Below are 23,246 nucleotides of genomic sequence, written 5' to 3'. Positions count from 1 at the left end.
CCTGCTAAGATAAACTGATAAGAATTACGTTTCATTAAACAATAACATTTATTCTAATGTTTAAGGCAACGTTTTATTACATGTTTAGTGTTTTATGAGTTTTTAAACACTTGGCATGGAGAGAGGGCAGTGTTTTTGGTGTGAACATTTCCAGATGTTGTAAACTGAGAGGGAAATCGTTTAATTGGCTGGTTAAACGCTGGCATCGCAATGCACCGAAAATTTGCTAGAAGGGGAAAAAATGTCCCGTAAAGCAATTTTCTTTGCGTTCATACTCGTCCCTCTGTACAGTAACTCTCTTCTTTTATGGACATGGAGAAAGTTTACAAGCCGATCGGTGCCAAGTGAGTGCTCGCTCCTAATTTTCTCCCTGGCTTTCAGCTTTCAGTCCAAGATTCCTTCTACTGGCATGGCGAACGAAACAGCCCGATGTCATCAAGTTTAAAGCAACGGCTGTGAGCTTAATCTCTCCTGACAAACTCCCACATGAACGAAATTTAACGTTAATGCAGGCAACGTGCATCCGTGTCCTGAAGCTGCAGTGTATCAGTGAACACCACATTACTCCTTTCATTCCCAATTTTAGTATCTCCTCATTACGCAGGATCTCTTCAGCTCAAATTATGGTATACGCTCCACTGTCAGCACCTGTATCTGACCCGAGTCATTACGCGCAGTTTGGGAACTGAAGGGAAAGATTTTATCTGGTTTAGCCGAAGACAGCTTTGGCAGCAAAGTGTAGCTGATGGAAATGAAATGGAAAAACTGGGACTTCTTGTTTTGGAGGGTCCTGTTTGATAAATGCTAGTTCTGGTTCACGGAGGGGGAAGTTTACAAGTAAGAGGCAACGAGGACAACATGTTACTGCTGTATATTTCCTTTTGTCCCACTCAATTTATCACTTGAGATATTTTAATTTTAGTTTTGGATATATTGTGTGTTTTTCCTCTTTCACTTTCCTTGAAGTTGGTACAGAGGAGACAAGTTTAAAGATGGAAACAGCACACACACAGTTTCCCGCAGCAACTCTCACGAGTTTCCAGGCTCTTGAACAGTTTCCACACTTTCAAAGGCTGAATACAAATTCATTCAAGGAAGATATTTAAAACTTAATCAGACCGACATGAAAAGGAAGATGCATTCTCTCTCAATCTTAGCTGCTCAAACACAAATCCCCACTGCTGTTTTTAACCAGAACACAAAGCATTTTAAACACGTTTGACTGCTCTTTGTTCCTCTGAATTTCTTGTTTTTTGGCTGCCGTTTTAATGGCAGCGCGATTAACTTTGTCCTCGTTTCTCCCCCGACAGATGTGAATGAGTGTGAGGAGACCAATGGAGGCTGTGAGGCTCTCTGCTGTAACACCATTGGAAGTTTCTACTGCAGGTGTCCCCCTGGACAAAAACTGAATGAAGATGGCAAAACATGTCAAGGTAAGTTGTATTTGGTTGTTAAGCTGGGCTGTTTATCAAAAGGGGAACTCCACACATTTAGATCATTTTATTCATCGTGAATAGTACATTTGGCCTTTACAATAGTTATATAATAGTTGTAAAGAGACAATCAGTTAAACTTAATTCATGTAGCACCTTTAGTACAGGTTAATGAGCTTCAAAGTGCTTTAGAGATGACTGACACCTCAAATCTAAACAGGAAAACAATGAGACTGATGCGTGCAGGAATAAGAAAAGGTAATAATAAAACCTGTAGAAAGGATAATACTGCTTCTGACAAATACAACATTAAACACGTCATTCACAAACATCAATACAATAAAATAATCAAAAGCTAATTAAAAGAAAAGATAACAGCAAAGTCCTGCACTGAAGAATATCTAAAAAATCTGTGTGAGATCGTCCTGATTGATTGATTGGAAACATATCAGATAAGTCGGCTCTTACAAAATCTTGTATTTGGTGAAGAGAAAATTTGAAAAGAAAGAAAATATTAAGTTGCATTATGGGGATGATCGTTCTTGTGAATCATTTGAGTCTAACTTTTTATTGCAGTACTTCATCAGTGGATTGTCCCTTTAATATTCAATATTGATGACACCAGATATGACAGGAGAGGGTCTGGTTATCACACACTACACTGTCAATGTCATCTGGTTCAGCTTTTAATCATTCAGTCGTCAAATCCACATTACTGATAATGTTTACTTAAAATGTTCTTCTGTGTATAAATCTCCAAAAAACACAAACTGTGCAAATATATTTTTGCACTATTGAAAATAAGCGACATGCTTTATTTTGACAGCTTTGCACAGACTGTATTGGTGTGTTTTCCTTGTCTTGTTTTATGTATTCATTTTCTCATGTTTGTGTGGCCAGTTGTGGAGTTTTGTGTTTGTTGTGTGACTCAGTGAATATAGATCTCCGTGAACATCACAACCCGATTGTTGGAACTCAAATGAACCACAGCGCCACATCTTTTTAACTTGTGCACTGAAGATGATAAACTAATCTTGGATTTTGCTGCTGTCGTAACTCAGACTCTCTGTGGAGGAAAGCGTAGCTACCAGTCTGTGAAGACGCCCATGGTCTCTGAACCACAGCTCACCAAACCTGAGCTTCTTCCCAACATTTTCCCATGAGGTTTCTTTTTTGCTCCATCACAGTTTGATGTTTCTGATTAGGGAATCTTTGCGAGTGGTTGGTTTAATCAGAATAATGATTCCTCTGTGTGGTGGCCAAGCCTGGAGGAGAGACGCTGGAGCGCTCCGCAGCATGGCTGTCTGCAGGAGGAACCGGCGAGAGATCTGATCCAGGTCACGGTTATTAGGAGAGCTGATGGGAACTTTGTCACAGCTGGCTCTCGTAGCTGTCTGCCCTCTGCCACTGGTGTATATTGGAGGAAAACAGCTACCCGCAGCATTAATGTCCTAATTGTGTGTAATTGGCAGGAGTATTAACAGAGGTAAAATAAGCTTGGATGGAGGTTGTGGATATTTAAATCAGAGAGAGATCAGCTTTCTTTCCTTCATGACTGCCTGAAGCCGGGAGGGCCACAGCGCTAAACCCACATCAGCTCGGATGAGAGACAACATCCACTCAGCTAGCTGTTGAGAATAAATGATTCTGGGGAGTTGGACCACACACAACCACATTAATACTTTGGGGGATTCCTGTCCTTGGCAACACGCAGTATTTCTTCAATGAAAGACATCTGCTGCGGGATGTTAATATGCAGATACTGCTGGCATCGACAAGATATGAACAAATCCATCTTTTGTTCAGTTTAAAAAAAAAACAAGTAAAAAAAAAAAAAACAACAAAAACAAATTTACAAGTTGGTCCCATGTGGAGAGTTCCTGGTCTAATTCCATTTTATTTATTTATTTATTTTACTTTGGTCTGAATAAGCAGCATTGATACAAATGGCACTGATCAGTGTAAAAGAGGCCAGAATCAACTGCTGCCATGCTGAGCGTAGCGTAGCACATGTCAACATTTTAGCCGTCACGCCAAATGAACTTTACAGCTCAGACCAACATGAGCGTGAAGGTGGCAGTAATGGGCTGCCAGCTCCTGCCACCTGTCGTAATACAGAGAAACGTCTTCCAAGATCAACAGGTATTATAAGCTCGTGTTCACCCTGAGAGCAGGATGGTTCGTGTACAAAAACATTTTACTGTTGCCAGGCTCTCTCCTGGATTTTTCTGCTATTTCATTCTGGTATTTAGATTTTTATTTCTCCCTCTTTTTTTTTTTTTTACTACGGTGAGTTATTTTACAGTCATGGCTCCGAGCCTATCGTCTGTCTTCCATGCTTGCTGCTTTTCCTCCTCACCTGGCTGGCATCGTTGTCCTCATAATTCTGAGGTCTGTGCAGATATGCATTTTATGTGCGATTGTGTGCAGAGCTGTGAATATCTTTGGCATGTGGTGTCAGGAAAAAAAAAGGGGGATCTGTATCACTTTCTGCTGGTCTGAGCTTGAGCACACCTCAGATGGTTGTGGCCTGATGTAATGACAGTACAGGTGTATGTTACAGAAGCTTTAACGTGTGCATTATGAAGGGGGTGGGGGGTCGCAGTGGTTGCCTGTTGCAGAGGTCTCCAGGGGCCGTTTCTGTTCAGATGAGGGAAGTGATCATGACCATGAACATGCCTGGCGCTTCAGCAGCTCTATAAAGTGCTGTCGTGGTGCTGCTGCTCTGTTTGGATGTATGCGTTGGCAACAGATGAGAGAGCTCAGCGCTTAGCTCCTGAATAGACGATTTCACTGCAAGGCTCATTCCTTTCTCAGATGTTTGGATTAAAAATACTCAATTCGACTTCTGGCGCTTATCAAAATTGGCGTTCCTTTGGTGGCAGGTTTTTATTTTTTTCTTTTAAATACATGTCAATATCAAAAGAAAAATATACACAGCACATCCATTTAGTCTGTTCACACTCTTTGTTCTCCAACACCTGAATGTTGTGCGCTCATAAATCACTTTTCTCACAGAATATTCTTTGAAGAGACAGTAAAATACAGTGGCACAGTGTTAATATGCAGTAAATCACAGGGAAAGAATAAAGTGCTGCTGGCTTATAAAACACAGAATTAGTTATTTGTAGTTTGCACCGTATTGGATGTACTTTTAGTGTAAGAGAGAGTTTAGGCTCGGGGTGAGAGGAGAGTGTACGGACAAGAGGGGGAGAGAGAAAGAGGAGGGGGAGGAGGACCTTTAATGTGATGGACATTAAGCTTTGGTAGATGGGAGGGTGAAACAGAGAGGGAGATGGAGGGAGGGAGGGAGACAGAAAAATCAGGAGGCAGAGGGAATAAGGAGTAGTTACCATGTAACTTCAGAGCAGGAGTCTTTACTGGAGACCTGGACATTCATTTAAATAGTTAATAAACTTAACCAAAATATTTAGATTGTTTTGTCTTTTACGGTTAATTTCTTAGTTAAAAACTCGTCTGCAGACATGGCTCTTTCATCGGGATGCTGCGTTTTCCTCTTGGTAACAATTGAAGTGATGGCATGTCTGACGTCTGCTGCAAACTATCCACACAGTTACTACAGAAGGATTTGCTATAGGCCACACTGTCACCATGGATACCATGGCTACAATATGGGCTACCTGGCGGCAGGTAAGTGATGAAGATGAAGAGGGATAGTTTGTAAAAAAATATTTAACCATTAAACACTGAAAAGAGTAAAGCTGTGATTTTGATTTTAAGTAATTAAACTTTTTACCTACCATATAAACTTCACTGTTTAGGATTAAAAATAGATGTTTATCTACTGTAACAGTAGGTCTTACAGTATTCAGAGTATCTGTCTGTGCCGGGTCGTGGCTCAGCCAGACTGGTTAATCAGTCCAGGCTGATAATGAGTCTGCTGTTGGCGCTGTCTGGCACTGCCCAGAGAACGTAGTCTCTGATGAGAGCAGGGGAGGACTGCTTTTATCAACAGAGATTAGAGCACATGAAAACATTAACTACGAATCACGAGAGACGCTTTGTAATGCTAACGCAAACAGGGATACTCTCTCGACAGGTTATGTCAATATTATTATGAGTGAATATTTCTTTTCATGTTTGGCATGGCTGCAGCACTCGGAGGCTGAATGCACACGCTGAAACATGTTTTATATTTATTCCTACCATGCTGCTGATAATCCCTCTGATCTGCTGTTTTACTTGGATCACATTCTTGGAGATAAATCAAGACTGTTCACAAATAATTTATCCTCTGCTCACGATAAACAAATCACCTATCAGAAACCAACCAGAACAGTTTTCCATGAAGATGACACCGAGCTGTAGGTGGCTGCGGGCAGAGAATTAATGCTCCTTCTGTAAAAGCCAGCGGCCCGCTGAGGCTTTGGCTCTGAGCTCTGGAGGGATCATGTTCTGGACGTAGGAACCAGGCTGGAGGGGATTCACTGACGGAGGAACAGCAGCTCCGCAACTTTGGACGCATTTCATGAAAAAACCAAACCAAAGGACGGCATGCAGCATGGATGGAAAAATCAAAGGAGGGCTCCTGCCAGCTTTCCTGAAGCTGAAGTTTGGCAGCTGAGAGAAGAAGAAGAGGAAAGTTTAGGGAGCTCATATCTGCCCCAAAACACTATATTTGAAGATGTCGTGGGCTATTATTGGGAGTGGATGGGTTCAGCTGAAGGATATTTCTATAATTCAGTCTTGGGCAGGTTTCACTGAAACCATTAGGCAAGTAGATTTTAGTCCCTTTATGCGCATATTCAGCATTTTTGTCCTTATCCTAATCCTGTCCTTGTTTTTATTGTGAACAGTAGAGTCAGCTCCATGTATCATATTAACCACTGAGATTTCAGAATTTACAACACTGCTTTCCCTCCATCATGCACTATTACGGGTTTTGGGTCTCGTAAAGATCTGATTTATGGTTGAATCACAGGTCACATACTATGTGATGTGGTGACTGTACAGCTGCCTCCATCCCACGCAACGTGATAGGGCACTACGGAGGCCACGCTCTGTCCCTCTGATAAAAAGACTTGGAGGTTCACATTGGTCCAGTAGCCATGAGAAATATTATCTTAAAGCTGCTGCAATTAATGTTTTTATACCAACAATGAATCAAATGATTACGTATGATATGAATGGGGCTGCTTTTAGTGACAAATACACAGATGATCCATCCAACTCTCACTTCCCTTCAAATCTACTTTCAACGTGTTGTTTTGGGTTTCCAGCCTGCAGACAGACAAAGTTAGAAACCAGCTTGTGAACATAATGGATCATTTAGCAGCTAAAGAGCCAATATTTTCCTCAGGAGATGGTGGAGACCAAAAACAGAAACACAGAGCCAAACGTGTGCTAATGTGGCTTCATTAAACTTGAAAGTATTTGTCAGTGATTTCAGTGTTTTCCAGGGGTCGACACAAAAACAATAAAAATGAACAACTTAAAATCTCACAATCAGTAAAACGAGAAAAAGCGAAGCCAAATAGAATCAATAATCACAAAACAAAACGGCAATAACTGGAAGTTATTTTATATTTATCCATCTGTTACCCTGAACCAGACCTGACCAGGGTCAGAGTCTATTTATTTCTATTATTACTATTATGTCTATTTATTCTTGGGGTGGTGGGATGAATGATGAGAAATTATTTATTGGGTTTGTTTATACTGAACTGTTAAATGATCTGTTTACAACACACTGCCCCGAGACAAACTGTGTGGTCTGTGGTGAAACTGTACAAAATGACGCAAAAAAATTAATGCAGTTAAATAATTCCACAGGAATTTTTCTGAATTCTTGAAATAGTTTTGTTGCTGAAAATAGCTGCCTGGAGTCAGGACTGTACTGAGCAACACTTTTCTCAACCAGACATTTGACTTGGCGCTGACTAATAGTCTTTTATGATGTGTTAGCTGCTTTTTACAGACCTCATCCAGCAGCCAAAAGCCGTTCACACTCACCTTCTTAATGTGTCACGTCACTTAGTTCAGTCAATAACATTTCCAGTAACTACCTCATATAATTTTAGTTATGTTGAAGTAAACAGGTGACCTGTCACCGGCTCGGGGAGGGCGAGGTGGGTTTGACTTCATGTCCTAATTTCCCTGATGATGATGATGGCGGCAGACGGGCTGTTAGCAGAAGTCCAAACAATCGGCTCAGATCTCACAGGGGGGTCTGCTGTGGAACTCAGAAAACAATTTATTAGTCTTTGACCCCGAAAATAAGAAGTGTTTTAGGAACCGGGGCTTGTTTCATTTGAAATCTGGTCACACGGCGAGGCGGTCATGTTTCGCTCAGCACCGCTCTCTCAGATGAAGAGCCCCCTTCTTCTGTTTGTTTATAATCTCAACGCTCGGCTGGGAGGAATGTGTGTGTTTTGCATCCTCCAATTTAAGTTTCCATATGTTTGCTGCACCCAGGGGACTTTGACAAGAAGCAGAGGAATTTAAATTTGGTTTTAAATGTTCAGTAGTTGTTCCCACATGGGGGATTTGTTTGTTTGAGCTGCAATACACTTGTAGAATACTTTCCCTTCTCATCCATCATCTCCTTTCTTCTGAGGAGTACATCTTTATCCTAAATCCTGCATTAAATTCCTCTCTCAGCTTGGCAGCTCAGCTGGGCTTTATTCTTGTGACCAATTTTTCTCTCATAATGAGAGGATTTAGACAAATTACACTCATTTGTCTCCCGTCTCTCTCCTCCTGCCTGCTTCTGTCTTTCTCTTTTCTCCCCTCCTTCCCTACAGATATTGATGAATGCCAGGTCCATAATGGAGGCTGCCAGCACAGATGTATTAACACCAGAGGCTCCTACTACTGTGAATGCCACCTGGGCTCTCGCCTGCATGTTGACAGCCGCACCTGCCTCGGTGAGTAACGTCACAGCTTCGTGGCGGCGTCTGTATTTTTTGCAAGTTGGAACAAAGACCATGAGCCTGCACAGTGAAATAACACTGCCAACTAGTAACTTGACATCATTTGTCAGGATGATGCGACTAAGCTACAATTACAGCACTTTATTTGTCAGGTGGTAAATGCACAAAGTACATACAAGCAGTGCTTATTAAAGACATGAAAGCCATACACAAACTTTAACTTTAACGACTACAACATGTTGATGTGTATGATTTGAGGTCTCATCCTTGATTTAATTCAACAAGGAACAGAGTATGAAGGCGCTTTGTAGAGTAACCGCACTTGTTCAATACTCGCATTTAACAATGAAACACTGTTTTTGGAAGCCGGGGCTGCTGGGAGATTTTTAAAGTCTTTACTGCGAGTATTATTTTTTTTGGTCATTATTTCATTGAGGCTTAGCCACATATGCTTTTTGACATAGGCACTTAATCATGTAAACCACATTCATAATGCTGAAGTAGATGACCCCTTTGATACTGACAAAAGGCCCCATTGTTAGACGGTTCAAATAACATTGGCTGGTGAAGCCACACTGGCCAGTTTGTTCCTTTTCAATTCCCGTCAGTGTGTATCTTGTTTTTGAAGCAGTTTTCTGTGGATGGATCTGCTCCATGCTTTGTACTAGAGCTGCAACCAACGATTATTTTCATCATCAGAATGACAGAAAATTTCCAAAAGTCTAAGGTGTAGATATGTTCTCCTGATCAACAAGTGAGGCTGGTTGCTCTTCCACTTGCAGAAAAAGTTTAATGAAATGGAAAGTTTTGATTCTTCTCCATTACCTGTGTTTGACCAGCACCTGACTGAATGATACGGCTGTGCAGAGGATTTCAGGTTTGGATACCTACTCAGTGAACCTTTCAATGAGATTGTTTTGTCAAATACGGTTTCCAAGATCAAGAATTAAGTTTGAATCTCAATCCAACAAACACATTTCTGGTGGAGTCGTATGAGCCAGTGAAAGGTGAGATATCATGAGGTTGTTTTAAGATAAAATCAGGAAAAAGAATAGTTTAAAATTTTCACTTTACATTATATTTCTTCACAATATGACAAAATGACACAGTCATCACGAGTGAAGGTGGAAAACTGTGGTCTCTGCTGCTTGTGTGTTATTTAAACTCTAAATCTGTGTTATCCCTTCACTCTTGACCTCTGCAGTTTTTTCTCAGCATCTGTACGTCGTTCCTGTCTTGTCAGGTACATTAGCTTTGAGCTTTCAGAACTAGCTGATAGAGAGAAGAGTATAAACCTGGCACTGGATTCTGCAGCCAGGAATGTATACAGAGCGTCCTGTCTGACATTTAGAGTGGAAATCCTTGTGTTTCTTGGCTTCATAAAGCAAAGTTGTTTCACCGTCTTATAGAGCCGATACTGTAGCTGGGACCCAACTGTCCCTGAGAGGTTCTTGTGTGACAGCTGTTGCGTGAAGAAATGACTGAGTGCACTAATAATCACAGTGCACATGGTGAACTGACTCCCAGGTGAAGCTGATCTCTGAGGCTGCGTATCTGTCTGCTGACAGACGGTGTTCAAACTGTGCACAGGCGCGCTGCGAAACGTGCTCACAAATGAATCCAGAACTGAAATCCTGCTTTCCATACAACAAGTGAGTTAAAGGATTTTTTTCATATTTGCACTGTGCACCAGACAGAATGACACCATACATACTGGATGAAGGACAACACATACCAATCAGCACGGAGTCATGGGGAGACAAAGACGAGCAGATGTCTTCAAATCAGTTCAATCTCAGCTCTGCTCCGTCTTATCCAGCTCTCGATCTGCCAGCAGAGGTCAGATGTATCCCACACACTTAGCGTGTGGCTGCATATTATTTGAGCTGGAAACCACTCTGCGGTTTGACACATACTTGTGATGGATGGATCTCCACTCCAGACTTGGAGTATGAAAAACGCCGTCTTTGAGAGCGCTGCGGCTGTTCGGCCTCTCTACCTGTTGTTTTCTCTGAGGAGACGGAGGGTCCACCGGGGTTTCATCTGTTGCTACGAGACGGGAAGATGATTGAGCTGGCTCTGCCCTCAGCCTCATCAGTGGATGAGTGTTGTCCGCCGCAGAGGCCCCACCATTCAGATCTCTCTCTGTGATTTTTGGCCCTTTTGTGGTGAAGGATCTCTCATGGCTCAGAGCGTAGCAATCCTCTGAGGTATTCTCTAAACGTCATGTAGGAATGTCAGTTCAGTGGTCATGACCTCTCTGAGAAAGACTCCTTTAGATGTGATACTGCAGTCAAATCAAAATTCAGGAAGGTTAATATGAAACCGCAGTTTGGACATGTGGAAACTGAGCTTTTTCTGTGAAGACGCCTGATTTTCTCATTCTATGTGACTGCCTCTGTTTCTGTTCCTGCATTTCAATGTTGCTGACTTTTTGTAATGTCACTTAGTTCTTAGTTTTTTCCCTTTTCTTTTCCTTTCTAGCTGTCCACTCCTGTGCCATCAGCAACGGAGGATGTGAACACTACTGTGTGCAACAGTCTGCCGCTCATTTTCGCTGCCGCTGCAAGCCAAATTACGCGCTGGCGGAGGACGGCAAGCACTGTAAACGTGAGCGCCCCCGTGTTTTCCCAAACTAAAAACACTTCAACACACAACACAAGACAGAGAGGAGGAATAATAAATGGATGAGTGACTGAGGAAAGAGTGCCAGTAAAATTGAGTGCCTTGGAAGATTATGAAGGTGTGATTGTGAAGATTTGATCATAACATTAAAAACATATTGCCTGCATCTGCTGCCAGGTGTAATTATCTGACAGGATGTCTGTGCTGGAGCAGCTCTGACTGTCACTCATGGGATGAGACTTTAAATTGAAGTGAATCACAGCAGTTTTCTTCATTGTTTTTTTTTCTCAAATTAGTATTTTGACGTCCTCGTTTCTTTTAATCTCTCCCATCTCTGAGGACGTGTTGCTGAGTATGTTTCTCTCAGAGGGTGAGAAATTATACATATATGCATTTTAAATTACCGTCTCTCAGATGCTTTTACTTTGTAATTGTTGGCTGTGAACGGCTTCCTCTAATTTCTGCTGAGCTGAGAGTTCTCATCCCAGATGCCGGACAGGCTTACACAAGTAAAACACACACACACTATGCAGAGAGAACAATAAAGAGGCGAGGTGGAGGTGAAGAGTGGTGGTGGTTTTAAAGCCCTCCACATGCTCTGCATTAAGATGTAGAGAGTCAGCTTTTACAGTTTTCTCCACTACTGTGCCAGAAGCGTTCCCCTACTTGAATGACACCATGTGGATTTTCTGTTCTGAGTGTGTGTGTGTGTGTGTGTGTTACAGTGCAGAACCCCTGTGCAGATCAGAACGGAGGCTGTATGCACGAGTGTCGAGCTGACGGCGGCAAGGCTCACTGTGACTGTAGAGTCGGTTACATCCTGGCTGAAGATGGGAAAACCTGCGAAGGTAATTTCACCAGTAACAATAACTTTACAATGGTTGTTAATGGAGCTCAGAGTAAATTGAGAGTTGAGAAGGAAAATAAAAAAAAAGAGAAACATGAAGAAAATGGTCTACAAAACCATCTCACCACATTTAGCAGCTGCTTAAATCATTGGATCAATCAGTTCTGAAAAACTAAAAATGAATTTGGGAGAGTCTTCGCTCAGAAATAGAAATACAGCTCATAAAACATGCAATAAATTATTTAAACAAGTGTGGCTTTTTGTAAAAAAAAAAGTATGAATTTGTGAGTAAAAAGATGAAGCAGAATTTTCAAGCCAATGTTTCCACTGTCAGTATCAACTAATCCTGAGTGAGACGTGGTTTTTAAGAGCAGAGATGGATTTGATTTGTGAGAAGCACACGGTGACAAATATAAATGAAACTGTGCTGACCAGATGTATTTCTCCTTATAATTCAGTTTTCATCTCGAACATATTTTTGTCACAGATATCGACGAGTGTGAGACCGAAGAAGCCAACTGCGCTCACGGCTGCCACAACACTCTGGGCTCGTTCGCTTGTGTTTGCAGCGCTGCCTATGAGCTGGGATCTGATGGAAAACAGTGTTACAGTCGGTTCACACCCTCTTGTCTCAGTACTCTTAGATGCATATATTTAGTTGGTACAAGATATTTTAGTCCTTAAATTAACACGCGTGCTCGTCTCACTGTGACCTCGTGACAGGAATTGAGATGGAGATCGTCAACAGCTGTGAGAACAACAATGGCGGCTGCTCTCACCACTGCCAGCATTCAACCAGCGGGCCTGTCTGCTCCTGTAACAACGGCTACAGACTGGATGACGACCTCAAGACCTGTGTCGGTAAGAAACTGTAATCCAGTCGCACGGATCAATAAACAGGCGTTTAACAAGGTGTAATGTTTTCTAAACACCTGTTGAAATTATTTAAAAAATGACTCTACCCATTCATCATCCAAATACTTTGACTCTCACAAGTCTTTAACAACTAGATCAGAGTCTTAACAAATCTCTTAAGAAATCTTTTATCTTCTCTATCTCTCAAGAGCAATGTCCAAAACATAAAGTTTTAGCTGTTAAATTGTCATTTGATCCATTTGATGAAGGATTATTTAAAATTATTTGCCTGAGCCACATCCTACCCATGAGAAGATTTCACATTGAGACTAATGTGCAGTGTAACTCCCTCTGACTCCTCCTCACAATGTATTATAACTATTGATAAGTGTGCAAAATAAATTATTGCCAAAAATCATTTCTACCATCATTACTACACGGGACAGCTCAGAGAGAGTAAATGATCACCCAATGAAACTAGAAAACTAAAGACAAATCAAGAGGTAAAAAAAACAAAAAACTTACTTTACTGAATTTGTAGTTCTCTAATTTATGATGCCAAATCTTTTGGTCACGAGGTGGAGGATAATATTCAGTATAGTTTTTGGCTGTAGAATACAGAGGTGAATAAACTAACTAACAAGTTTATGTCCAGCACTGTAACCCTCAAACTGAAACTTTGGCTTTAATTGGCTTTTAAACCTGTACAATTGACATTACCTCATAAAACAGTTTCTCTCAGAGAGCAGTGAAGCGTATCGCTACGGTGGGATCATAATTTCTGTCTTTCCTGTTTGTTGTGTTTGGCAGACGTCGACGAGTGTGTGGAGCAGAGCTCCTGCTGCGAGCAGGACTGCACCAACTACCCCGGGGGTTATGAATGCTACTGCTCCGCGGGATACAGACTCAACTCCGACGGATGTAGCTGTGATGGTATGTTTAGCTCGCAGTCAAAAAGCGGATGGAGCTCACACTTTTATGAGAGAGAATATTTATTTCCGCTGAAGTCGAGTTCCAGTTTGACTCCGAGGACGTCAACACAAACAGGCACAATGTCGTCTTTGTTTTGCTCCAACATGTAAAGTGAGCAGCATTCAGCTAAATGATTTTGGCTTCTCTCTGCGTCTCCTCTTGATGAAGGAAAAGCACTCGAGTGTCTGCTCTGTGTCTGTGTTGTTTAGATGTAGATGAGTGTCTGGCTGCTAATGGCGGTTGCGATCACACATGCCAGAACAGCGCAGGTTCCTTCCAGTGCTTCTGCCGCCGGGGTTTCCGTCTGGACGAGGACCGGCAGTCCTGCATCCGTGAGTATCGGCAATCAGGGTAAAGAGAGGGGGCGAGTGGGAATCACACCAGACACATGCCAACAGAAAACCTGGCAAACTGCTGCTGTCGTACCGCAGGAAAACATCCTGTGTACTGAGTCATTCAGTCTAGATTGTGAATGTTAAAGTGGGGCAGAGTCTGCAGTTAAAACATGAAGCTTTATATATATTCTGTGTTGTGTTTGATTTACTTTCTTCCCGTCTGTTGCTCCACAGCTCTAGAGGGTGCGATTGAGGCCCTCTCCAGCGGAGGCTCCATTGAGCTGCCTCTCATTCGCCCCCAGCTCACCCTGCTGCAGGACTACAGCCAGCCTCTGGAGCGTTATGACGACTATGAAGACGACGAGGGGGAGCTGAGGGCTGAGAGCAACCTGGCAGAGAAATTCGGTGGGTTTCCTCTGAAACCATTAACCGCTCATTATCATTAACAGGAACCTGTATCTGATTACCTGAGTGTGAGTCCCCGGGGGGAGGGGGGGCGAAGCTGTCTGACAGACTCAGTCAGTGCAGGCAGGAGGAGACCACACTGTGAGGGTTAATGACTGCGCTTCGAGCTCACAGACTGATCGTACATACTCTGTACAGCCGCTCTGACACTAACGCTGAGGCTTATACGCAGCAGCAGCTGGTTGAGGTGTGAAGCAGGACGGCGAAGGCTCTGGTTTGTGTTGCCCAAGCTTAATGTTTTCAACAGAAGTAGTTTAACGTTTAATATTACTTCACTGAAAGCTGAGAAGAGTATCATCTGAACACTGACTCCAAACCACAATTATACTTAAACTGACAATCTTTGGATCCCAGTGGAAACTTCAAAACAGTAACATTCAAGATTCCCAGGCAGGAAACCTCTGTTCCACTTCATGTCTCTCGCTCTCTGCTCTTGTTTTCTGCCTCTCTCTACGCTGTCAACTCTAAAAACAACAATAACAAACAAACAATTGACTGGAGGAAGTTTATTTTGAAGGTTAGTGGTTTGGAATCTTTACTGAAAACTGACTAACAGACCAAAGCTCAAATATATTCAGGTTTCTATCATATACGACCGAATCCTGACATTTATGAACCTGGAAACAAAAAACATTGACACTATTGACAACTATTAATTGATTATCAAAATAGTTGTTGATTAATTTTCTGTCTGTTGTGGCTGTAGATCTGTGTATGACTACACTCCTAACTAATCTCTGACATCCAATGAGAAAAATCAGTGTTCTGCCTTGAAACGCAGTTACTACAGTTTCTGTTTGTCAGAGTTTGATTTAAATGTGATAAAAGTAAAAGATCAGGTCTTAAATGTGAGTTGTCTGTAGACTCTAAAGTTAGATGGTGTTAAACGGCCTCTTTCATCATGTTGTTTTCAGTGTGTTTGGATGACACTTTCGGGAACGACTGCAGTTTGACGTGTGACGACTGTTCAAATGGAGGAAAATGTAATCTGTGGAAAAATGGCTGCGACTGCCCCGATGGATGGACAGGCATCGTCTGCAACCAGAGTGAGGACTGACTCCACACACACACACACGCACACACACACACACACACACACTGACACACATGTGCACACTGTTGCTACTGTATCTGTTTATAAAGACCTGAGAGTTTAGCAGTGATAGACCCCTTTTTATTTTTCAATCTCACAGCGTGCTCTGAGGGATATTTCGGTAAAAACTGCTCCTTTCACTGTAAGTGTAAAAATGGTGCCAGCTGTGATCCTGTCACTGGGAGCTGCCGCTGCCCGCCTGGAGTCAGTGGAGAGTTGTGCCAGGACGGTGAGTAAGACAAAGAAGAATTTGTTCCTTAATCATTTTAGTGAAAACATCTGAGGTTTATTGTGATTTGTTTCCCCTCTCGTTGGCAGGCTGTCCTAAGGGCTTCTATGGAAAGCAGTGCAACAAGAAGTGTAACTGTGCAAATAACGGGCGCTGCCATCGAACCTACGGCGCCTGTCTGTGTGATCCTGGACTGTACGGACGCTTCTGCCACCTCCGTAAGTCCCACTGTCCAAACACCGCCACACTCTCCGCCTTAAACTCAGTCAGGAACTCGAGGTTAGAAAAGCAGTGATTTAGTGTCTTGTCATATTTTACTTTCCCTCACTCTCTCCTCCAGCATGTCCGAAGTGGACCTTCGGACCGGGCTGCTCTGAGGAGTGTCAGTGTGTCCAGCAGAACACCGTCGAGTGTCACCGTCGCCTCGGCACCTGTGTCTGTAAACCTGGTTATCAGGGCAACACCTGCAAGGAAGGTGAGCACACTGTCAGAAAGATCTGCTCATCAAAAGGCCACAGATGCTCTGCAGTGATGATGATAATTGTAATGTTTATATCGCACGTCCATGCCAAGTTTCATGTATTTTCTGATGTCTTTTGGGTTTTAATGGTTGAACTGAGGAGGGCAGAGTGTTTGTCAGTGTGCACAGCAGCATGTATTATTACCACACACTTACACCATGTATTACAGTTGTCTTAACATGCTGAGTAATCACTCTGTCCTCCTCTGTCTCTAGAATGTAACCCAGGTTCGTACGGGGCTGGCTGTGAGAGGAAGTGCTCCTGTCCACCAGGAGTGTCGTGCGATCATGTGACTGGAGAGTGCGAACGAAAGTGTCCTCCTGGTCGTCACGGGGAGAACTGTGAACAAGGTACAGGACGATGCCTTACTCGTGCTTTCAGGCTCATTTGTTTCCAGTTTTTGTCCTCCTGTTGTAAGACAAACTCCTGCTGTGTGTCTTGTATCAGACTGTCCAGAGGGAAGGTTTGGAACAGGCTGCGTTCATCCTTGTAACTGCACCGGTGCACCATGTGACAAAGTGACAGGACAGTGCCGGTGTCCAGCAGGGACGTCAGGAACGCACTGCGAGAACTGTGAGTGCAAACACATTTTTGACAGTTTAATAATAATAACCACACAAATTTTACACAAAGATGTGAATATTAATCTTTAATAGTGTGTCCTGAGGGATTCTGGGGTCCAAGCTGCAGAGAAACCTGCCCTGCGTGTGAGAACGGCGGCTCGTGTGATAAACATAATGGATCGTGCATCTGTCCTCCAGGATTCATGGGAAGACTCTGCCAAAACTGTGAGTATCTGCAGTCTGCATTTTTTCGGGGTAGTCTCCATAGCAACAAGCATTAAACAGTCCACCAGCTGAGGTGGATGGCAGCGCTGTGAAATATTGAATCCGTGCAGTGGTGCAGTGTGGACAATGAAATGGAAGCAGCATGCTACAAGACAGAGTAGTTTTTCTCTCAGGCCATTAGCTAAAATCTTTCAACAGCCTGAAAACCACCTCTGACATATTTTCACTGGGAGGAACAAATATTCCATCTCAACCAACCACTGGCTCTTAAAGCTTCACTTGACAGCTGAGTCACGGTACAGAAACTGTCATGGGAACTTGCTCTGCTCCTCCTGCAGTCCAGCGGAGTTTCTTACGGTAGATTAGTCCTGACGTTTTAAATATTTTTTTCCTCGTGCAGCTTGCCTGAGTGGACGTTTTGGTCAAGGGTGCCAAATGAAGTGTGTGTGTGAGAACAATGCTCGCTGCGACCCGGTGAATGGACGGTGTACCTGTCCTCCCGGCTGGACCGGACACAACTGCAGGAAAGGTAACAGCACTGGAAAACACACGTCACTACAAACCTGTAATCAGCCAGAGAATTATGTGAGAGAATGGATGTTAAATTGCTGATAAAAGTATCAGCTGTGATGTTTGTGCTGCAGCGTGTGATGCTGGACACTGGGGAGCTGACTGTGCAGAAACCTGCGACTGTAGAAACGGCGACGGCAGCTGTGACGCTGTGACGGGACAGTGCAACTGTGAGGCTGGTTACACCGGAGCACACTGCCATCAGAGTATGTTGGTGTTTTTGTTTGGGACTTTAGGGACCACAGTGTCAATGCTGTCGTGATTTAAAGTCACTGGAGGTAGAATTTTCTATTTATTTGTTTGCAGAAAAATGAAAAAAGCAGGTGAAAACTGGTGCAGTTGCATCTTTCCCATCAGTTCATTAATAGTTTGTGTTGCAGTAATTCTGCAGTGTTGTTCTTGATAGCACCACCAGGTGGCACCAAAGTAAAGGTTTCACATCCTACACACAGTGGCTTTAATATTCTGCTAAATAATACAGCTATGTCTCTGATTACCATCAGGTTCTTTGTTGCATTATATTTATTTGTTTCAGACATACAGTAGATATTTAGCATTTTAAAGATCTGCCTCTGTTGACATCTTATGTGGTCCAGATTGACTTAAAGAATTGAGATTAAAAGTTTATTTTTGTCCTTGGAAACAACAGATAAACCAAACTGACCACAAGGTCAGAGCAGAGCAGCTACTGAGTGAACTGTGTTGATCTAAAAACTACAAATGACCGGTTTTTCAGTCTTAAATGTGTGTGTTGTGATATTCCCTCAGAGTGCCCGGCGGGTATGTTTGGTCTCGGCTGTCGCCATCGGTGTCAGTGTGACAACAAGGCATTGTGCGACCATGTGAGTGGAGCTTGCACCTGTCAGGTTGGATGGACAGGAACCTTCTGCGAAAAGCGTAAGAGAAGCTCCTTGATCCTGAAGCCAAATTCACCCACTGAATATTTATATATGCCGTTAACAGGTAGCCTTTACATGTGCGTGTTTCAGCGTGCCCTCAGGGTTTCTACGGGCTCGACTGCCAGGAGAAGTGTCTGTGTCTGAACGGTGGGAGCTGTGACCATGTCAGTGGAGTTTGCTCCTGTCCTGCCGGCTGGATCGGTCCATTCTGCAACCTGAGTGAGTGTCAGGTCCTCAGAGGGTTGACAGGTGCTGGCATCACTCTGGTGTTGTGATAAAAAAAACATGGAATCAGAGGCTCCGATTGTTCGTATCAAGACGTTTCTGGAGCAGCACTGAAGCACAGAGAACATCTTTTTAATGCTGAGTCACAGTGGAACAAGAACATGCTTAGTTTTCAGAGTTATTTGGGAAAACCCGGCCCAGTCACACATGAGAAAGTACGGACTTGATGTTCCCCATGCTGCGGCCTGTATCACTTACCAGACTCTGGAATTTCCACTTTTGATCAGCAGAGTTCATGAACAGGTAATGATATTGTTTGTCCCTCTCCTGGCAGCTTGCCCAGCTGGTTTCTATGGGGAGGGATGTAACCAAACCTGTAGCTGTCGTAACGATGGCATCTGCCACCCGGCCAGTGGGCAGTGTGTGTGCACACCGGGCTGGACCGGACCCAACTGCACAGAAGGTGAGTTTACCCAACAGAGCAAAGTGATCATCTGTACAACAGGTAAATACAAGGTCACAAGATGGTTTTACCAGTGTTTTTTTTCCCCCCAGAATGCCCTGCAGGGTTTTATGGAGCAGACTGTCGGCAGCGCTGTTTGTGTCAGAATGGAGCCACCTGTAACAAGACCAACGGAAAATGCACATGTGCCAGTGGATGGACGGGCACAGCCTGTGAACTGGGTAAGACTCAGAGATGGTGTGAGTAAGAGTCTCCATATGTGTTACCACAAAACCACCTTCAGATGGATCATTTACAGGAAAATTCTCATTCTTTACAAATTGGATCCTATTTTTGTACTTTGGGCCGTCATTCATAGCAACACTGTAGTCAGAGCTGGGAACACCAGCATCGCTGTGGCAGAGGCCGATGGGGAGAGAAACACGAGACGATCAGGCAGGTCGTTAACAGTTTAATCAAAACCTTCTCATTCTGAGAAAAAACAATAACAATTAAGTCAAATGACTTATGATGTCGATCCTCTTTAATTTGTCTTTGCCACTTTTACTTTGTGTGTTTTTATATGACTTTTCTTCAGCCTTATTGTCTAATATGTTAAAGGTGGGCACTGAATACCCGTCGCCTGTTTTTACAGATGAATCAGTGTTGTCAGTAAACCTAAACCTAAGTACTGAACCAGGAAGTCAGTCTGTAAACTGAACATTCTCCCTCTCTCTCACCTCCAAATACATTTAAAACTAACTTGATGAGTGCAGTGTTGTTATTACTAAAATGAAGACTGAATTTCCACTGCAGCACCACTGTCTACAGGCAGAACCCTGTGCATGGTTTCCCCCAACCAGCATCAGACTGTACAACTCAGTACCACTCTAACTAAATGGGACAAACGTATCATGTGGGCCAGCATGAGAGAGCTAACACACGCACTAATGTGGTAAAAATAATTATTGATTTTATCTTAATATACACTTGAGGTCATGTTGCTCACTCCTACAAACTCACATGAACACCAGCCGGGTCTTATTCAAATCCTTCCTGTTAAACCGCCAGGATTTTTGATATTGCAGAGCCTTAATACTGTTGGTTAGTTTGGACAGAAAAGCAGAAGAATAATATTACCTGAACCCCGAAGTAAACATTAAAAACAGTGGCCTGTGGTTGTTTTACTGCACTCAGGAAATACATCAGTCTGAGTTTAATTTGCTGCCTTAGCTCATTTGTTTTTGCCTAAAGTCTGGTTATTCGCTGGCAGAGTTTTGTTCCTGCGCCACAGACGAGTCTGCTCTGTAAAAGTCTCCTTCGACCCAGCGATGACATTCCAGCTCGTTCTCCCTCTGAGCTCCACATCACACACTATCCTCCCTCTGTGCCTGTTACAACCTTCCCCTGTCGAGCTGTGCCAGGCCCGGCCCCCTCCTCACGCTCAGGAAACCTCTAATCCTGTCGCTGGAATGTCTTTACCCTCTAAACTCTGCGGCCACTACCTCAGACTGCCAACTCCTTACTCAGGCCAGATATAAATTATTGGAGAGGGAAAAAAAGAAAAAGTTGCAGCTCTCAGCAGAAATATGACAGAGCCGGTTTCTCTGTCACATGTGTTCTCATGTCATGATGTTTCTGTTTTCTCTCTCATGTCTCCTGTCACACGTGTGTGTTTCTTCTTGTGCATGCTGCTGCGTGTTTACACAGAGTGTGTAGCGGGTCGGTTCGGGGCCGACTGCCAGCAGCAGTGTGAGTGCGAGAACGGCGGCCAGTGTGACAGGCAGACCGGACGGTGTAGCTGCAGCGCCGGCTGGATTGGAGAGCGCTGCGAGAAAGGTGAGCCAGTGAGAATCCTGACTGAAACAAAACTAATGAATCAACAGAAACTCTGTCATGGGAACTGCGACGCTGTGGAAACTGTGGAACTGGCAGTACTGTGTATTTTTCTTAATTATAACCTCTAATTTGCACCTTCCTCTGCTCAGCGTGTGAAGCAGGCCTGTTTGGTGCTGGCTGTGAGGAGAGATGTCAGTGTGTGCATGGTGTTTCATGTCACCACGTCACTGGAGAGTGTCAGTGTCCGCCGGGGTGGAGAGGAAAACTCTGTGACAAAGGTACAAACCTGCAGTGAAAGGCTGTGTGGAGCTCTTGCAGCCTCTGGTGGACAAAGTTTGTCCTGTTATTTCTGTAGTGAAGCTTTTATGTTTCCAAACACTAAGAATCATGGGCAGGATTAGAGATCATTCACTTTCTCCATATTCTAAGTCTACTACTGCTATTTCTATTTCCTGGAGGAAGAATCCCCTCTCTGTTACTCTTCTTTACATTTTCATCCTTTTTAAAATCTCATCAAACCCTTTTAACTGAGTATTTGTATCTCTGGTACGTGAATTGGACGTATTGACTAGCTTTAAACATGTGATTTGTTCTTGTTTTCCTTCAGCATGTTTGCCGGGTACATATGGGAAGAGCTGTATGCAGCGCTGCAGCTGTGCCCAGGGCACGTCCTGCCACCACATCTCTGGAGAGTGCGGCTGTCCTCCTGGATTCACAGGAAACGGCTGTGAACAGAGTGAGTTCTGCAGCACAGACTTTGGCCTGATAAATCTGCATCGTAACCTCATTAATTCACTGATAAAACACATCTCTGGTGCATCAGAAGGCAAGAACATCTCTGACACTCTGTGCATGTGTCTGTCTATCAGCTTGTCTTCCAGGAACATTTGGGCAGAACTGTAACCGGGTCTGCCAGTGCTCAGAGACGAACCAGCTCTGCCACCCAGTGTCTGGATCGTGTTACTGCGCCCCAGGTTTCCAAGGTCCCAAATGTGACCAAGGTAAAAACATACTTACACACAAACTTTACAGCAAATAAATACGTAAGCTGTTTAAATCATGTAACTCCTGTTGTTTGCTTTTAGTGTGTGGAAAGAGTCGTTACGGTCCCAACTGTGAGAGAGAGTGCAAGTGTGAAAACGGGGGGAAGTGCAATCCTTCTACTGGAGCCTGTGAATGTCCAGCAGGATTTATAGGAGCGCGCTGCAACATCAGTGAGTCCATGAGAAACTTTGTGATGGTGACAGTGAATAAATAAATGTGTGTTACAGCACGGGGTGACAAACGCCTGGTGTGTGTGTGTGTGTGTGTCTGTCTGTCTGTCTGTTTGTCTGTCTGTCTGTCTGTCTGGGTGTTGACAGTGTGTCCAGCTGGGCGTTACGGAGTCGACTGCGCTCGGGTGGCGATGTGTGGAGACGAAGCCCAGAACGACCCGGTCACCGGCCGCTGTGTGTGTATCCCCGGGCGACGAGGAGAGGACTGTGGACATGGTGAGTTTTCTGGTACAGGTCAGAGATTTTTCTGTTGTTTTGAAGTTTTACCTGCGACAGTTAGACTCAGAAATCATCAAAAATGTCTTCTTCTAAAGGCAGGGAAACAAGTAAACAAACACAACTTCTTAAGTTTTCTTTTATTTCGCCTGATAATGAAGTTCCTACATTCAGCTTCCAGTCTGCAGAGAAGCAGGATGTTTTCTTCAGCCTTAATTTGAGTGTGTGTGTTTGGCCTCAGGCTGCCCTCCAGGATGGTTTGGGGCAAACTGTGCTCAACGCTGTAACTGCAGCAATGGAGGAGTGTGTGACTCTGTGACCGGCAACTGTACCTGTGGTCTGGGCTGGACCGGTGCCCACTGCGACAGAGGTGACAAAACTCAATAAAATTTATATTTAATGATATTTATGTTGCACCGAATAAGGCTGGGGTGGAGGGATAAGGGAAAAACAAAATTTGATAATATAGTATGGGGTCAAAAATGGTCAAAAAATGTCATAGTATAGTATGGCATCAAAAATCACCAAAAAAATGTCATAGTATAGTATAGTATGGCAATCAAAAATATGGTCAAAAAAATGTCATAGTATAGTAAGGCATCAAATAGTATGGCATCAAAAATGGTCAAAAAATGTCATAGTATAGTATGGCATCAAAAATGGTCAAAAAATGTCATAGTATAGTATGGGCAGTCAAAAATGGTCAAAAAATGTCATAGTATAGT

General features: G+C 43.4%; 1 protein-coding gene across 1 annotated transcript in view; it reads left to right on the top strand.

Moving 5' to 3' along the window:
- Positions 1-22,908, top strand: part of megf6b (multiple EGF-like-domains 6b) — a 48,002-nt gene extending 25,094 nt beyond the window's left edge. The window contains exons 4-32 of the mRNA XM_018686874.2: positions 1,311-1,433; positions 8,198-8,320; positions 10,811-10,936; positions 11,677-11,799; positions 12,286-12,408; positions 12,522-12,659; positions 13,464-13,586; positions 13,835-13,957; positions 14,195-14,365; positions 15,340-15,471; positions 15,619-15,747; positions 15,837-15,965; positions 16,088-16,222; positions 16,484-16,618; positions 16,716-16,841; positions 16,925-17,056; positions 17,457-17,585; positions 17,701-17,832; positions 18,395-18,523; positions 18,616-18,744; positions 19,085-19,213; positions 19,306-19,434; positions 20,903-21,031; positions 21,181-21,309; positions 21,639-21,767; positions 21,901-22,032; positions 22,117-22,245; positions 22,393-22,521; positions 22,763-22,908. Coding sequence (XP_018542390.2) covers positions 1,311-1,433; positions 8,198-8,320; positions 10,811-10,936; positions 11,677-11,799; positions 12,286-12,408; positions 12,522-12,659; positions 13,464-13,586; positions 13,835-13,957; positions 14,195-14,365; positions 15,340-15,471; positions 15,619-15,747; positions 15,837-15,965; positions 16,088-16,222; positions 16,484-16,618; positions 16,716-16,841; positions 16,925-17,056; positions 17,457-17,585; positions 17,701-17,832; positions 18,395-18,523; positions 18,616-18,744; positions 19,085-19,213; positions 19,306-19,434; positions 20,903-21,031; positions 21,181-21,309; positions 21,639-21,767; positions 21,901-22,032; positions 22,117-22,245; positions 22,393-22,521; positions 22,763-22,908 — 3,791 coding nt within the window. The remainder of the gene's footprint in view (positions 1-1,310; positions 1,434-8,197; positions 8,321-10,810; positions 10,937-11,676; positions 11,800-12,285; positions 12,409-12,521; positions 12,660-13,463; positions 13,587-13,834; positions 13,958-14,194; positions 14,366-15,339; positions 15,472-15,618; positions 15,748-15,836; positions 15,966-16,087; positions 16,223-16,483; positions 16,619-16,715; positions 16,842-16,924; positions 17,057-17,456; positions 17,586-17,700; positions 17,833-18,394; positions 18,524-18,615; positions 18,745-19,084; positions 19,214-19,305; positions 19,435-20,902; positions 21,032-21,180; positions 21,310-21,638; positions 21,768-21,900; positions 22,033-22,116; positions 22,246-22,392; positions 22,522-22,762) is intronic.
- The last annotated feature ends 338 nt before the right edge of the window (positions 22,909-23,246 follow it).

The sequence above is a fragment of the Lates calcarifer genome, linkage group LG12 (genome assembly GCF_001640805.2).
Source record: "Lates calcarifer isolate ASB-BC8 linkage group LG12, TLL_Latcal_v3, whole genome shotgun sequence".
NCBI classification, from domain to species: domain Eukaryota; kingdom Metazoa; phylum Chordata; class Actinopteri; family Centropomidae; genus Lates; species Lates calcarifer.
This window is presented reverse-complemented; position numbering and strand designations above follow the sequence as displayed.